General features: G+C 42.9%; 1 protein-coding gene across 2 annotated transcripts in view; it reads left to right on the top strand.

Annotated features, from left to right (window-relative positions):
- The window catches only part of LOC310857808 (FYVE, RhoGEF and PH domain-containing protein 4-like), a 104,530-nt gene extending 91,080 nt beyond the window's left edge, over positions 1-13,450 (top strand). For both annotated transcript variants that reach the window (XM_083763717.1, XM_083763718.1), the window contains exons 9-18: positions 1,774-1,912; positions 2,343-2,401; positions 3,777-3,923; positions 4,161-4,333; positions 6,028-6,058; positions 6,444-6,536; positions 7,004-7,129; positions 8,560-8,697; positions 8,883-9,026; positions 10,874-13,450. In XM_083763717.1, coding sequence (XP_083619843.1) covers positions 1,774-1,912; positions 2,343-2,401; positions 3,777-3,923; positions 4,161-4,333; positions 6,028-6,058; positions 6,444-6,536; positions 7,004-7,129; positions 8,560-8,697; positions 8,883-9,026; positions 10,874-11,155 — 1,332 coding nt within the window. In that variant the 3' untranslated portion in view covers positions 11,156-13,450. The remainder of the gene's footprint in view (positions 1-1,773; positions 1,913-2,342; positions 2,402-3,776; positions 3,924-4,160; positions 4,334-6,027; positions 6,059-6,443; positions 6,537-7,003; positions 7,130-8,559; positions 8,698-8,882; positions 9,027-10,873) is intronic.
- Positions 13,451-14,444: the final 994 nt, after the last annotated feature.

Genomic DNA, 14,444 nt, shown 5'->3' with positions numbered 1-14,444 from the left:
TTCTCCTACTGCTAGATTTAACGGCTGCATTTGACACGATTGATCATTCAATTTTAATACAGCGTCTGGAGCACTGGATAGGCCTGTCTGGTACGGCCCTGTCCTGGTTCTCCTCCTACCTTTCAAACAGAAGTTACTTTGTCAATCTAGCCGAGTTTGACTCAGACAAACATGACAATCAGTTCTGGTGTCCCACAAGGCTCGATTCTTGGTCCTCTGCTGTTCTCCTTGTACATACTGCCATTGGGCGAACTCATTACCAATCACAGAGTCAATTTTCATTTCTATGCTGATGATACCCAACTATATCTTTCTGTGGCCCCAGACGATCCCTGTGCTTTAGACCCGCTGTTGACCTGTCTGTCTAGCATAAAATGTTGGATGAGTGAGAACTTTCTCAAACTAAATGAGGATAAGACAGAAGTTCTCATAATCGGTTCTAGCGAGCAAAAATAATCAATAGTTAGCAGACTTGGCAACCTGACTGTAGAAAGTAACAGTACAGTAAAGAACCTGGGGGTTATTATTGATTCTGAATTGAATTTTAATTCACACATTAATCATGTTACCAAGATTGCTTTTTTTCACCTTAGAAATATTGCACGGATCAGATCCTATTTGTCCTTGGACGATGCAAAAACGCTAATCCACGCCTTTGTTTTTTCTCGGCTTGACTACTGCAATGCACTCTTTTCAGGACTCCCTAAGAAAACGACTGACAGATTACAACTTGTCCAAAATGCAGCAGCTAGAGTTTTAACTAGAACTAAGATGAGAGAACATATTACTCCAGTTTTGGCATCACTGCACTGGCTTCCGGTTGTTTTCAGGATTGACTTTAAAATTCTGTTACTTGTCTATAAAGCTCTCAATGGTCTCGCACCTCCGTACCTCCGTGACTGCCTACCTAGATATGTCCCTAGCCGCCCCCTCAGGTCCTCCAACGCTGGCCTACTTGAAGTGCCTAAAAGAATGTGCACAAAAAAGTACGGTGAGGCAGCTTTTTGCTTCAGCCTGGAATAAACTTCCATTCGAGCTCAGACACGCACCCTCTGTAGACATTTTTAAATCTCAACTCAAGACTCACCTCTTCACCCTTGCTTTTAGTTGAGTTTTATTTATTTTTATTTTTTTATGTGTTTTTATTTATTTTATGTTCTTATATTCGGTTTTGTTCTCTGCTATTGTTCTATCATTTTAACTACTTGTGTTTTATTGTATTTTATTTTTGTGTCCTGCCCTGTGAAGCACTTTGAGCTGCATTCTATGTATGAAAAGTGCTATACAAATAAAGTTTATTATTATTATTAAATGAAAACTATTCAAGAGACTATGACTAAAATTTAAATCTAAAGTTGCTGCCAAAAACAACACTGACTTCAACGCGTGTGTGTGACTCCTGTAACATAACCGCAGGCTGCTCCACAAGCATAGAGCACATGGACACTGGACAGTAATGCCTAATTCATTCTGTATTGTGCGCTGAACTTAGCAGACCTACAAGCTCACAACGCATTGCATAATATCACTGCTATCGGGCAGAAACTCTTATCTTCATATTTCAACTGTGTGTATTTCTTTCATAAATGAACGCCCTACTTGATCATACTTCAGCGTCACTTGAAATGCGGCGCGAAGCGACACCTTTTGAGATTGTAGATCTGCATTCTCCAAGTATGAATCAGGTTTATTTTGGCCTAATGTTCAAACTAGAATAGCGTTCAATCTAACTATGACTAATTAGTCAAATGTGTGGATGTTGTGGTTAATCAGAGCCAGGAGGTGTGTAGGAGTCTGACCCTGCAGCACCACATGCTGGGGCCGGTGCAGAGAGTTCCTCGTTACGAGATGCTGCTCAAAGACTACCTGAAGAAACTACCCCAGGAGGACCCCGACCGCAGAGACGCAGAGAGTACGTACGCACACATTTTAACAACCTATGTCCACATACATGAATTGTAATAAAGGAGAACAAACATTTTTTAGACCCCTGAACGACGTTCAAATGACGTTCGAACGACGTTTGAACCTTCAAACGACAGCCTTTTGAAAATAGCAGTAGAAACTTGTGAAATGGGACATTCTGCATAAAGAGTACTTTCTACTTTTGGTACTGACATACATTTTGATACCAATACTTTTGTACTTTTACGCAAGTCAATTTTGAATTCCAGACTTTTACTTGTAACAAGAGTATTTATATATTGCCGTATTGATACTTTTACTAGAGTATTTTATTTGTTTTAACTTTTTACACCACTAGTTATTTCTATTATTGACTGTCATGTATACTCTAGTCTAAAAGATAATGATCCAATGTTTACCCCTCATGTCCTCCCTAGAGTCCTTAGACATCATCGCCATGGCAGCCACTCATTCCAACAGCGCCATTCGAAAATCCGTAAGTAGTGACGCTATTGGTCATCATCTGTCACCGTAGGTTAATAATGCACTGGTTCTCAATGTCAAGTCCTTTGCGGTTCTGTAACTCTGGCAGTGTACAAATATGGTCCCAAAGGGACCATTATAGGACTGTAAAAGAGTGTACAAAGGGAACCATTATTAATCGTTCCATTTCAATCTTGAGAGTTCAATTGTACAGTGTACTTCATTAATTTAATTATTTTCAGGACAATGCATATTAATGAACATTTCAATCAATGCACATGATTTAATGTAAAAATGCTCGTTGAGTTAAGCCCAGGCCCCGCCCAGCCTGTTATGGTACCACAGTTTTACAGCCCGAGCCCTGCCCGAAGCCCGACGCCTTTTCTAGCGCGTTGCTGCGCGTGCATTCACAGTGCGCGCAACAGCTGCTGCATTGTCAATCAGCAGCGCTCCACTCTCGCGCTGCATGATCAAAAACAAACCCACAATAATAATAAGTCAAGAACACTTGACAAAATGGCACGTTTGGTAGGTGGCAATTCTCCTGTAGTGTTTCAATTGTGACTGCTTGTTGTGGAGCTCAGCTCTGTCTGACAGAACGGCACGTCACTATGGAGCGGATAGCGAAGCATACAGAAGCAACGTGTCCAGCCTGGGTGAAATTCACATCGTGAAAATGTATATAACGGCGCGTGAGCCTGGTGGTCGGGACCAGGTCGGATCCCGACGGGCTTGCAGGGCTCTTATACAAATTCACCACAGTGACAGCATGGCAAATATAGAGAAGAAACATACAACTGCCTACAAAAATAATAAATAAAAATGCCATACCTAATGCCCAACTAACAACCTAAGTATCTACTGTATATAGTCTAATACCTAGCCAAAACCTATTGATATTCTGACCATTCTTTTAGTTGTGAGTTTAAACTACACAAGGTGGGGCTTTCCTTTAGAGTGACTAGGAGGCTATTCCATCATAGGCTTCCCTTCATGTTGAGGACATTCTGTCTAAAAGTGGTCTGCCTACGGTGGACCACACAGTCCCTCGGGTGTTTGACCTAGTGCCACATCCAGTGTCTCTCTTCATGTGGATAGAACCCACACACGCCTTAAGTAAGTAGCCTTGCCTAGCCATGAGGCCCATAGGGCAGGAGCCTATCTCCTGTTTCTGTAGCGTGAGGCAGCTTGATGTAGAAGTACACGCCCTGGACATGACGCTAGTATTACTACTTTAGCCTTATTGTAGATTGGCTCAAGTGGGGGTCCGTGGCCTAGTAGTGCATATGAAACTGGTGGTGCTTGAAATGTCTGGCAAGTAATGCTACATCTGTAGCCCCATTGCAGTTTTGTGTGAACATTCCGTGTTCATTCCTGGTTGTTTTCAGGATAATCTGAAGAAACTGCTGGAGATCTATGAGATGCTGGGCGAGGAGGAGGACATCGTTAACGCCTCCAACGAGTTCATCAAGGAGGGTCACATCCTGAAGCTGGCTGCCAGGAACACCAACGCCATGGAGAGATACCTGTTCCTGGTGAGACTAAACACATTGCTCTACTCTGCACTACACAGCCATGTTCTTATGCATGCAAGATAAATAAGCAACCAGTTCTATGAAAACTAGCCCAAAAGAAGCGACTAGGCTATTTAAAAAGAGAAGCCCCCAAAAAAACGCAACGATATGATGGGTCATTTATGAAAACACAAAACGTTCTGCGTGGAAGCTACCACATTTAACGGCATATACTGTATATTGTCTGTGTGTCATCAGTTCAACAACATGCTGCTGTACTGCGTGCCTAAGTTCAGCCTGGGCGCGGCCAAGTACACGGTGAGGACGCGCATCGGCATCGATGGCATGAAGATCCTGGCCACGCACAACGACGACTACCCTCACACCTTCCAGGTGTCTGGCAAGGAGAGGACCCTGGAACTGCAGGCCAGGTACATAATGACACCAACGCAGCATTCCATTTTCAAGTAGCCAAGTATAAAATAGGGTTAAAGTGGTTAAACTGTTCATGTTTTGCTGGAGAGACAACCCCCTCCTCAAGGACCCTTGGGCGCCTCCGGACCCCACTTTGACAACCACTGCTTTGGGTGAATAGCATAATTTAAAAGGAGGCAACCTAGATATGTGCAGCTGAGCTGAGCTGCCTTCAGCCCATGTTTATTTAGCCGTTACCAGCACCCTCCGGTGGACAAATGTAACAGTGACAAATAAAGGTACAGGTGGTAAACACATACAAAAGGATAATGTGGCCCAGGCCGTAGCGTAACGGTCTGGGCACCGGACTGGTGATCCAGTCGAGGTTCGACTCCCGGACCCGACACAGCCTTTACCGCATGTCATCCCCCCATCTCTCTCCCGTTTCCTGTCAGCCTACTTTCTATCCCTTAAAAAAAATCAATAAAGGCGTAAGCCGCAAAAAAATATCTTAAAAAAAAAAAAAAAAAAAAGGATAATGTATATGTACTGTATGGTGCTTGCATAATTACATTTTTATTTATCTTTACTGACTGAATTCTTAAAATGCACACTCAAACCACCAACCCGTTCACAATTATGGAACTAGTGCTATTACTATGTAAACTAGTTCTCATAGAATGAATAATTTCATTCATTAGCATAGTATGACCAAGTATCCTAACCTGCCAGTCTCCCAGTGGTTCTCAAACGTTTTTGACTCAGGGCACCCCTGTAAATAACTTTTTACAGAATAATTCATTATTCTGTTGTTTTTTAGAATCTTATGTGCAAATCTTTCCCACTAAGATACAGTATGTCACGGAGTATCCATTTCCATGAGGACATACTGAAAGTTTTTAAGTTTAACCACTTGAACCTCAGTATCCCTACTCTATATGTTGTTTGACTAGCTAATACAAACAACCACACATAGTGTAATTAACTAAGCAATAAAGGTCCTTTCAGATGGGCAGCATGTGACGCAGACGTTGTCGTCTGGATCAACGACAGGTCTGCTCATGAGGGGCGCGACAACACAAGCGTAAAAAAGCTCAACACAATAGAGCGGCGCAGTCCCTCCCCCTTTCAGAACAACGAACGGCCCAGGAAATGAATACACAATATTTTGGACCAAACAAATAATTACAAAGAAGAAAAACAACAAAAAAAGTGTTGTAACCTGCCGTTTTTTTCTACTTTCTAATTCTTTGTTTGGCCCGAAATATTGTGTGTGTTGTCATGATTTGTCACGACAAGAGTTGGCTTCGTACGACGCTTAAAAGGTCTTTAAATAAATTAAATAAAAACTGCCTATGGGGAAATGCATTGCGTTTTCATTTCCTGGGCCGTTCGTTGTTCTGAAAGGGGGAGGGACTGCGCCGCTCTATTCAGGTCTAGTCAGTCGCGGGCGTATGCACGAAACAAGCACATGCGTGACAATCTCACGGGACCACGCCCACGCATATACGCTTGCGTTATCGCCCCTCAAGTTCTCTGTGCGTACAAAAAATACTCAGGCCTCTCATTGAAAATTAATTACTAGCCGCGTCAGTCGCTGGCCATCTGAAAGGGCCGTGAGACAGGAGAGGGAGTGCTATATTGTGGTGATTTATCACATGTATAACCTTTTCACAAGCCGTATGAAAACCTTTGTTTGTTTCTCCCTCAGCACTGAACAGGACAAGGCAGACTGGATAAAGGTACATGAGTATTTATTATTACAGTACTGTATGCAAGCATTGTATGTGTGTGTGCTTATGTAGTGTGGTATATACAGTAGTCTCTCGCAGGTGGAAACCTCATACGATATGTCCAAAACTGTTACTTTTCAAATTTCAAATGAATAAATAGCTTGTATCTTGATCTGCTATTTGCTATTTTTGATACTTTTGGGGGCGAAGCTTTAGTATGTTCAACTAGGACATTCATTTATAAAAAAAACCCACAAAAGGTTAAAATAATTATGGAAATAAGAGGTTTCTGCCAAACAGCAACAATATATTAATTAATTTACAATTTGCAGCACAGTATGTGTTTTATGCGGTTATGTAGTGCGTTCTGATGATGTGTGTGTGTGTCCTACAGGCGTTCCAGGAGACCATTGAGATCTTTCAGCAGAAAAACGAGACATTCAAGACTGCATCGGCACCCAAGGAGGTGGACGAAGGAGAAGTATCAGTACGTGTCAATTCAAAAATCACAGTGATATTATAGTTACCCTTAAAACTGAGATAAACGCCGAAAAACAATATATATTTTTTATGTAGTCACTACGACCACAAATGTCCCAAGAAACTAGCTAACCTAGCCACCGAGTCTGCTGCGCTCTGGGAGAAAAACACAGCTGAAATCTTTGTTTTGATTAGGTGTTCCTTTGTGCTGGTTTAAGGTACGACTAGAAGCTGTTTCAACCAATCCGGTTGCTTCCTCGAAACGACCTGTTGTATAATCTGTATTCACTTTACAGACTGTGTTGTATTCTCGTTCACTCTGTTCATAGAACAACGGAAGTGACCCTTTTCCCTCTTATTATTCATTATGATTATAGATCGGTGGTTCTCAAACATATTCATGTCAAGTTCATGTACTTGAACGTTTATTTAAAAACATGAGATCTACAAGCTGTGTGTTGTGTGTGCCAACAGAAGGCGGAGCTGGGTAAACGTGCACCTCGGTGGATCAGAGACAATGAGGTGACCATGTGTATGAAATGTAAGGAGTCCTTCAATGCTCTGACCAGACGGAGACACCACTGTCGAGCCTGCGGTCATGTGAGTCACTTCGCTGTTATACTTTTATATAGCCAGTTTTAGAAGATCGTTGCTGTCGGGCAGAAACCTCTTATCTCCATATTCTAACTTTTTGTGTGTGTGTTTCTTTCTTTTTTTTGGGTAAATGTAGGCCTTAAGGGCCTTTCAAACGTGATATAACACGCCTATAGTTAATTTCCAATGAGACCTGCGTTTTTGCGCGGAGCACTGGGGAGCAGTCGCGGTGAGACAACGCAAGCGTATTTACGTGAGCGCGGTCCCGTGAATTTGTTGCGTGCGTGCTTGTTACGTGCAAACGCCCGCGACTCACCAGACCTGGATTCTGTTTAGCTTATTTTTACGCTTGCGTTGTTGTGCCCCTCTTTAGAAGGGCTCAACCGCTCGTTGATCCAGACAGCAACGCCTGCGTTCCTCGCTTCCCGTTTTAAAGGCCCCACATCCATAGCCGAGGGCTTTTGAGCTTTGTTGATCTGCTACTTTTGCTGTTTTTGAATTTGAATCCTCAAAAGTAGCAGTTTTGGACATAATGAGGTTCCTTTCCACCCGACAGAGATGAGATGCTCTTATTATCCAGTGACTGACAAAGTACAAAATCAGAGCGAAGTACATAAGTTGTATAGCCACAAGTAGAGTGCAGAGAGAACAATGTAGGTCTGGGGTAGATCACGTTTAGCTGGGCATTTTGAAAGTAGCTCTCAAGTTAAAATCGCACCCGTGTGAACTGAGTGGCCGCCCCAGTTCTCTGGTGTAGGAAATGGGCGTACAATTGAGCCTCTCCAGACCGTAATTCGCCGGCAGGCAATTTTTTTTTGCCAACGGCTGATTCGGTCTGGTTTATTAACCAGGCTAACATAGGCGGACACATAGGTGAACCAACACAGGGGCAGCCTTAGGAATCTGGAGGCCCGTTTCATGACCAAATAAGGCCCCGAATTGACCTACGACATAATTGTTCTGATGATACAGGCGTATTGACACGTAGTTTTGACTGTTCAATTTTTTCTAATGACGTCTGGCGGTCAGTCGTAGCTCGGAGGCCCCCCTGAGGGTGGAGGCCCCTTTCAATAGAAACTGGTGAAACATAGCAACGGCCTCCTGTGAACCAACACATAGGCGGACACATAGGTGAACACGGACATTGCTGCTGTTCCTTGGAGTGGTTGCACCTGATGTAGGGCCTCAAAGAGGATGCAGGAACAGTGGGCACGATATGTCTTTTGCCAAAATGTAGGGGGGGAAAATAATTTGGAAAATTTGATTATTAAGTAATGTAAAGTATACATGATTCTGAACATTATCAGACTTAAAAATGTACCCTTCAACTTCTTAGTAGAGATGAATGTGTGATACCTCAGTGCTGAGGAGAGGCGCTGCCTAGTGTCTAGTGAATAGTTATAGTATTATTCTCTAACGTTTGTTCTTGTGATCAGGTGGTGTGCTGGAAATGCTCTGACAATAAGGTGGCGCTGGAGTATGACGGCAACAAGATCAACAAAGTGTGTAAAGACTGCTACTCCATCCTGATTGGAGAAGAGAGAGCAGAGGGAAAGAAGAAGGGAATTCTAGAGGTGAGGAGCGCTATGGCCTTATGCAACACACACACACACGCACACGCAAACACACACACACACACACACACACACACACACACACACACACACACACACACATAAAACAACAATGGTCCTCTCATATTCGACATGTGGTGCTCACGTGTATACAGTAGTATCACATGCTTCTCCTTACGATGCAGATCGAGGCGGCCCAGTTCACGGACAGCAGCTTCATGTTCAGCTTCCTTCGGCAGTACTGTGAGAAGACCAAGCAGTGGCAGAAGGTCTGGTGTGTCATCCCCAAGAACCAATGCCTGGTGCTCTACGTTTATGGAGCTCCACAGGTAAACTGGACCAATGCAACCCTTGGACTCCAAACCTGGCAAGACGACGTGACACTAGAATGTCTTTGCCATGCGGCTCAAATCCTCAGTCTAAAAATGAAAACATGAAAAATTATTAATAATAACAGTGTTTTGAAAACCCACCATCCGCAAAGTGAATTACTAAAGCGTTGACGCTTTGAACCTAGTGTTTAAAAGTTATTAATATTTATTGATATTTTATATACAGTAGAATGTTCCAGGTGACGGTCACATCTCCTAGGTCCTCAGGCGTCGTACCTAGAGCCCAAACCACACCAATGGGTTGAGACGGGACAAGGCGGTTTTTAAAGGGTAAGACCACTTTTTTTGAGGTTTGGGTTGTTTTCTTAGCTTATTATGTTCAAACTAGTCCAGTCCAGGAGTTATTTCGCTCCATTGTGCAGTTTTATAGAAAATAGCTTTATAAAAATACCAGCCCAATGAGCCCCATTGACTTACATTGTAACGGGGAAACAGCTCTCAAAGTCACTCTTTTAGCACATGAACGAACGCAACAAAAGCTGATTCTGACAGTTTATGACATCAGGAAAACTCATGCGGTTTTATTTTCGTGTTTTAACGTATATTTATAAAGGTACTATTTTGTTTGGAGGGACACTGAAGCTGCAATGCGGTCTTCCGTTTCCGGTTTCATTTGTAAACAAGGAAGCACGCTGGCTGCCTGTGTTGTACGCTGAGAGCACCAAATCCATCTGCAGTCGAGCAGTACCCCCGACACAGACACCCACGGCAAGCAGTTATAAATTTGTAGGCTTACGATACTTTTAGAACGGAGGATAAAGTGCGCTGTTCCAGATTGTTGCAGTTAGAGTTGGACCAATCGGATCGTAGTACCGCGTCACGTGAAAACAGAAGTGATTCGGTTAGCGTAAGCATACCTACCAGATCTTCGTTCTACACAAATTAATCAAAACAAGACAACGTTGACATTTTTTATTAAAAATAAAACCGCATGAGTTTTCCTGATGTCATAAGCTGTCAGAATCAGCTTTTGTTGCGTTCGTTCATGTGCTAAAAGAGTGACTTTGAGAGCTGTTTCCCCGCTACAATGGAAGTCAATGGACCCTATTTTTTATTTCTTAAATTGCTAATAAACAACACAACAGAGCGAAATAACTCCTGGACTGGACTAGTTTGACCATAATAAGGTAAGAAAACAACCCAAACCTCAAAAAAAGTGGTCTTACCCTTTAAGATCTCATTGCACATGAGTTGCATTGGTGTGGTTGACCTTAAAACGGTTTTGTGTGTCCCTACCGGTGTGGTTTGGGCTTTAAACTAAGACTAGACTTAGGCCTCTTTAAAACACTCTACCCTTGCTGAGTCAGTTGACTGTGTTAAGAATCTTTTAAAAACACATTTCAGTCAGATAACTCACAAATAGATTGAAACTAATAATAGCTTGAGAGAATTTTATTCATAAAATGTAAATAAAGTATGAATATTATATTTGATGTTGGCGTTCAGGCTCAGCTTATACATTACTCCCTACTCAGCACATTAGCAGACAACCATTAAAGCATCTGATCAATTGGCGGTCTACTTAAGCTCACCTGATTCATTGTACTTCCTCCTGTTGTATTGTCAGTCCGGCCGCTGATGTCAATGTCTCGAGGGTATACAGCCTGAATTAACTGGCAGGCTAAACACTTATTTGTTTTATGAAGCTTCACTTTTTTTATCTGTGCCGGTTAATGTTTTACTTTTTTTTGATGTTCTGTTTTAACTTTATGGTTTTATATTGTGGTTTATTCCACAGCAATTTCATAAATAACATCAGACGTACTTACTATTCGTGTCTGCAGGATGTGAAGGCCCAGTGCACCGTCCCTCTCCTGGGCTACAACGTGGACGACGGCCTGCGACCCACCGAACCTGCGACCCACCCATTCCGCCTGTCCCAGTCCAACTCCGTTCACAACTTTGCCGCCGAAAGCGAGGAGCTCAAGCAGCGCTGGCTGAAGGTGATCCGGGTGGCGGTGACAGGCGAAATGCCAGAATGCCCGCCGCCGCACCCCAACGGCGGCAACCCCCCCACGGACAACATCAACGACGCGGCACAGGAGGCCCCCACGGACGGCACATAGAACGGGTGGCTCGCGTGTCCCGAGAGACTGCAGTGTGCAGATGATTTACTACTACAAAACAGACCATCACACTCCCTATGCTGACCTGCTGGTTATGGCGACGCGTTCTCACAGCCGTTGTGTCAAACGGGCAACGAGTTGGGGCAGGATTTCACCGATTGCGGCAACCCTCTCACGCGGCGGGACTCCCCTGCTTCAAACGTTGACGAGACGGGACCTGTCGCATGTTGTCGAGGACGGATGATTAGTGATTATTTTACCTATATCGGTATGCAACTTGAACAGCGCAGAAGTCTGCAGAAGCGGACTTGCGAGGCAGCACAGAGCGAGCCTTAAGTGAGCGAGTGGCCACTCAGTCAGTCACCTAACGTCTCGCTCTGCGCCGCCTCACAGGGCTAAAGTCTGCTTCGGACTTGTTTTTAGCAGTCTCAACCTATTACAAGTTGCCTATTACAAGTTGGGAGCGAGAACGGCACACTCCGAGTGTTGAACAATGACTATGCGGGATTCCCGTTGCGTCAAACAAGGTGACACGCCGTCAGATGTTGCCCCAACTTGTTGAGAGTGAGAACAGGTTGAATAAACATCGACTCTCCTGATAGCTGTGCTGATGATGGAGCTCATCGTGTTCAGGGACAGAGTGCAGAATCAGTGCTGGATGATAAGCTGCCTTGGCCTGGATTTGTACTAATCACGTGTTAAAGTGTTAAAGTTGACCCCACCAATAAAGCTGTGCTGAAATCAATGGGTTCTGGTACAATCAACACTAGGACAAGGGTGACCCCTCAGGACCGGTTCTGATAAAAAAGCATTATTTTCCTCCCAACTGAAAATGCACCCGAACACCTAGAGTTGAAAATAGTTCAACTCTGAACGGCCAGATAAAAAAACACACGTAGCTGTTGTTGCTGCGCTCCTGTTGAAATCAGCACTCAGGAAGAGAAATTAATTGGTGGACACGGCCTGTAACTGCAGATTCAGCCGCCTACAGTATGTTAAGGGGCGTCAAAACAACTGTCTATGTTTGCCTGTGCTATACCGTAAAGCCTGATTCATATTCGGCGCTACGATAGAGGCGAATGTCGAAAACGCCATATCTACAGCTCATGTGCTAACGTGATTTTAGGTCGGCTTCTTTCGGCATTCAACACCGTCATGCGCCAGAGCATAAATTTGGAATAACTCAACTTTGTGTAGAAAGTGTTATTGTTTTTTTTTATTTTGTCCTTTAAAAGAGAGCATTGTGTTTTAAATGTACAGAAAGAATCCTTTTGCAACCTTTTTTTATATATGATGGATGAAAGGAGACAGTGTTTAATATAAAGTATGTTTCTGTCATGGTGGAGTATGATTCTAGATGTGGGGCATAATAATAATCACAAAGACATAATCATGTCCAGTAGTCTCAGATCATGATGCTGACTCAGTCTAATCACACTCATCTTTTAAGTTAGGCTAGTGGAAGTGATAGACAAACTATTTTAAACATACACAAACCATGTCATTGCATTATAATATATAAAATTGAATTCTCAGAGTGGATTCAAACTTTAATAAAATGGCACATGGCAATCCTGTGTATTAACATACACAAGAAAATTACACACATTTCAGCAATAAGGCCGGTACAGGAAAAAAACTAACAGACAGAATAGACTAGAATTATTAGTATTATTCATGTTGCAGACTTTTCTCTGTAGATTTCTCATGAGAGATGGAGAAAAAAGGGTCCCCCACCCCCACCAAGCAGAACAATCAGATGGAAACATAGCAAGGTGATGTGCGAAATGTAAATATGTTTTTTTTAATGCTGTAATTAATTTGTATTATTTAAAGTAATTTATAGAATATAACGAGCATGACAGTGAAAGAATAGCTAGCAGAAATAAATCTCTATGCCTCAGTTTGTTCCTTTATACTCCGTCAGTTCATGATAGTCAAACAGTTATGTAGGTTTCATTGCTATATCTCAAACTCCCCCTGTCGGTACACAATATGACAACACAAACTGTTAAACGTGGATGTAATGCGCCTATTAGTATATCCCTCTGTGTGTTCATTGACATTTTGAATTCTCCTTTTGATGCAGCGACTGTCACTCAAGTCTTCCCTTGTTCTGTTGTCCCCGCTCCCCTGCGCCTCAGTATTAACTACAAAACAAAACAACCTACATCATCTGTTCGATCTGAATGTAAACGCTAGAATTTGTACATACGTATGCTACCCCAATCCCACAATGAAGGTTTGAAAATCCATGCACTTTAAAGTCTTATATAAAGTGTACCTTGTAAGAAAAGAAACCAAGATTAAATATTATGGTTAAAAAAATGATTCTTCCTGTTTATTGTTGTGTATTAGTTACAAGACAGGTTACATGCAGATTGATTGGCATGCCCACACAGGTCCCTAGGTGCCCAGTCGTCCAGGTGCCCAGACAGGTGCCCACATGTCCAGTTGGTTTTGAGGTGGTTAAGTCCATAAACCAAATGAGTTATGCAGGCTGTTTAAAGCCCAGTAGATCTGTTTATCAAAATTGTACTTTCTGAAGGAAAGGCCAAGTGTGTAATAATATAGTTAGTATCACCAGTAAGACGCCCTGAGGGCGAGAAGCGACCTCGCCCTTCACACCCGCCTGAGTGACTGCAGACTGCTGGGCGAGTGCTGGCAAAATCGTGAAAAACGACATACATATGTCGTACAACAGCGTAAACTATAGTAGGCCTATGTCGTTTTTTCATGATTTTCATGAAAAACGACATAATTTAGTTTAGAGGACAATAAAAGTCACACATAGCAGAATTTCTTTACACTTTAGGCTACATTTTCTGCAATGCAGCCGGGATAATGTTGTCCCAGGAAAATGCAGATTAGACTTTGTAGATGTTGACTATAAATGCTCTTTTGTGAAAATCTAGGAATTAAATCGTATAGTACAGTCTAGTGAATTTACAGTACTACCAATCTAGGTATGGATGCAGGGCACAGTGAAAGCAGTGTTTATGTGATGGGAGCTGTGATCCTGTGCTGCATTCTAGTGGAGTACACAGGTCATTGCAATTTTACTGCATCATCATATGAATCCAACAGAATGCTGTCAGAATGCTCGCCTCGTGCCCTTTAGGTTCTGAAGCTATGGACAAATATATCAAATAGTTTTATATATTGCCTGCATGAAGAGGGGAAACACAGGCGTACTATGTGTACTGGCAGGCAGTGGTGGCTCAGGGGTAGAGTGACCGGATTGTGAACCGCAAGGTGCCCAGTTCAAACCCGGGCTCCCCCAGAGTTA

Source organism: Protomyctophum parallelum (assembly GCF_964188405.1).
Source record: "Protomyctophum parallelum genome assembly, chromosome: 4".
In the NCBI taxonomy this organism is placed as follows: domain Eukaryota; kingdom Metazoa; phylum Chordata; class Actinopteri; order Myctophiformes; family Myctophidae; genus Protomyctophum; species Protomyctophum parallelum.
Note: the sequence above shows the minus strand (reverse complement) of the source record. Positions and strands in the feature narration are given on the sequence as shown.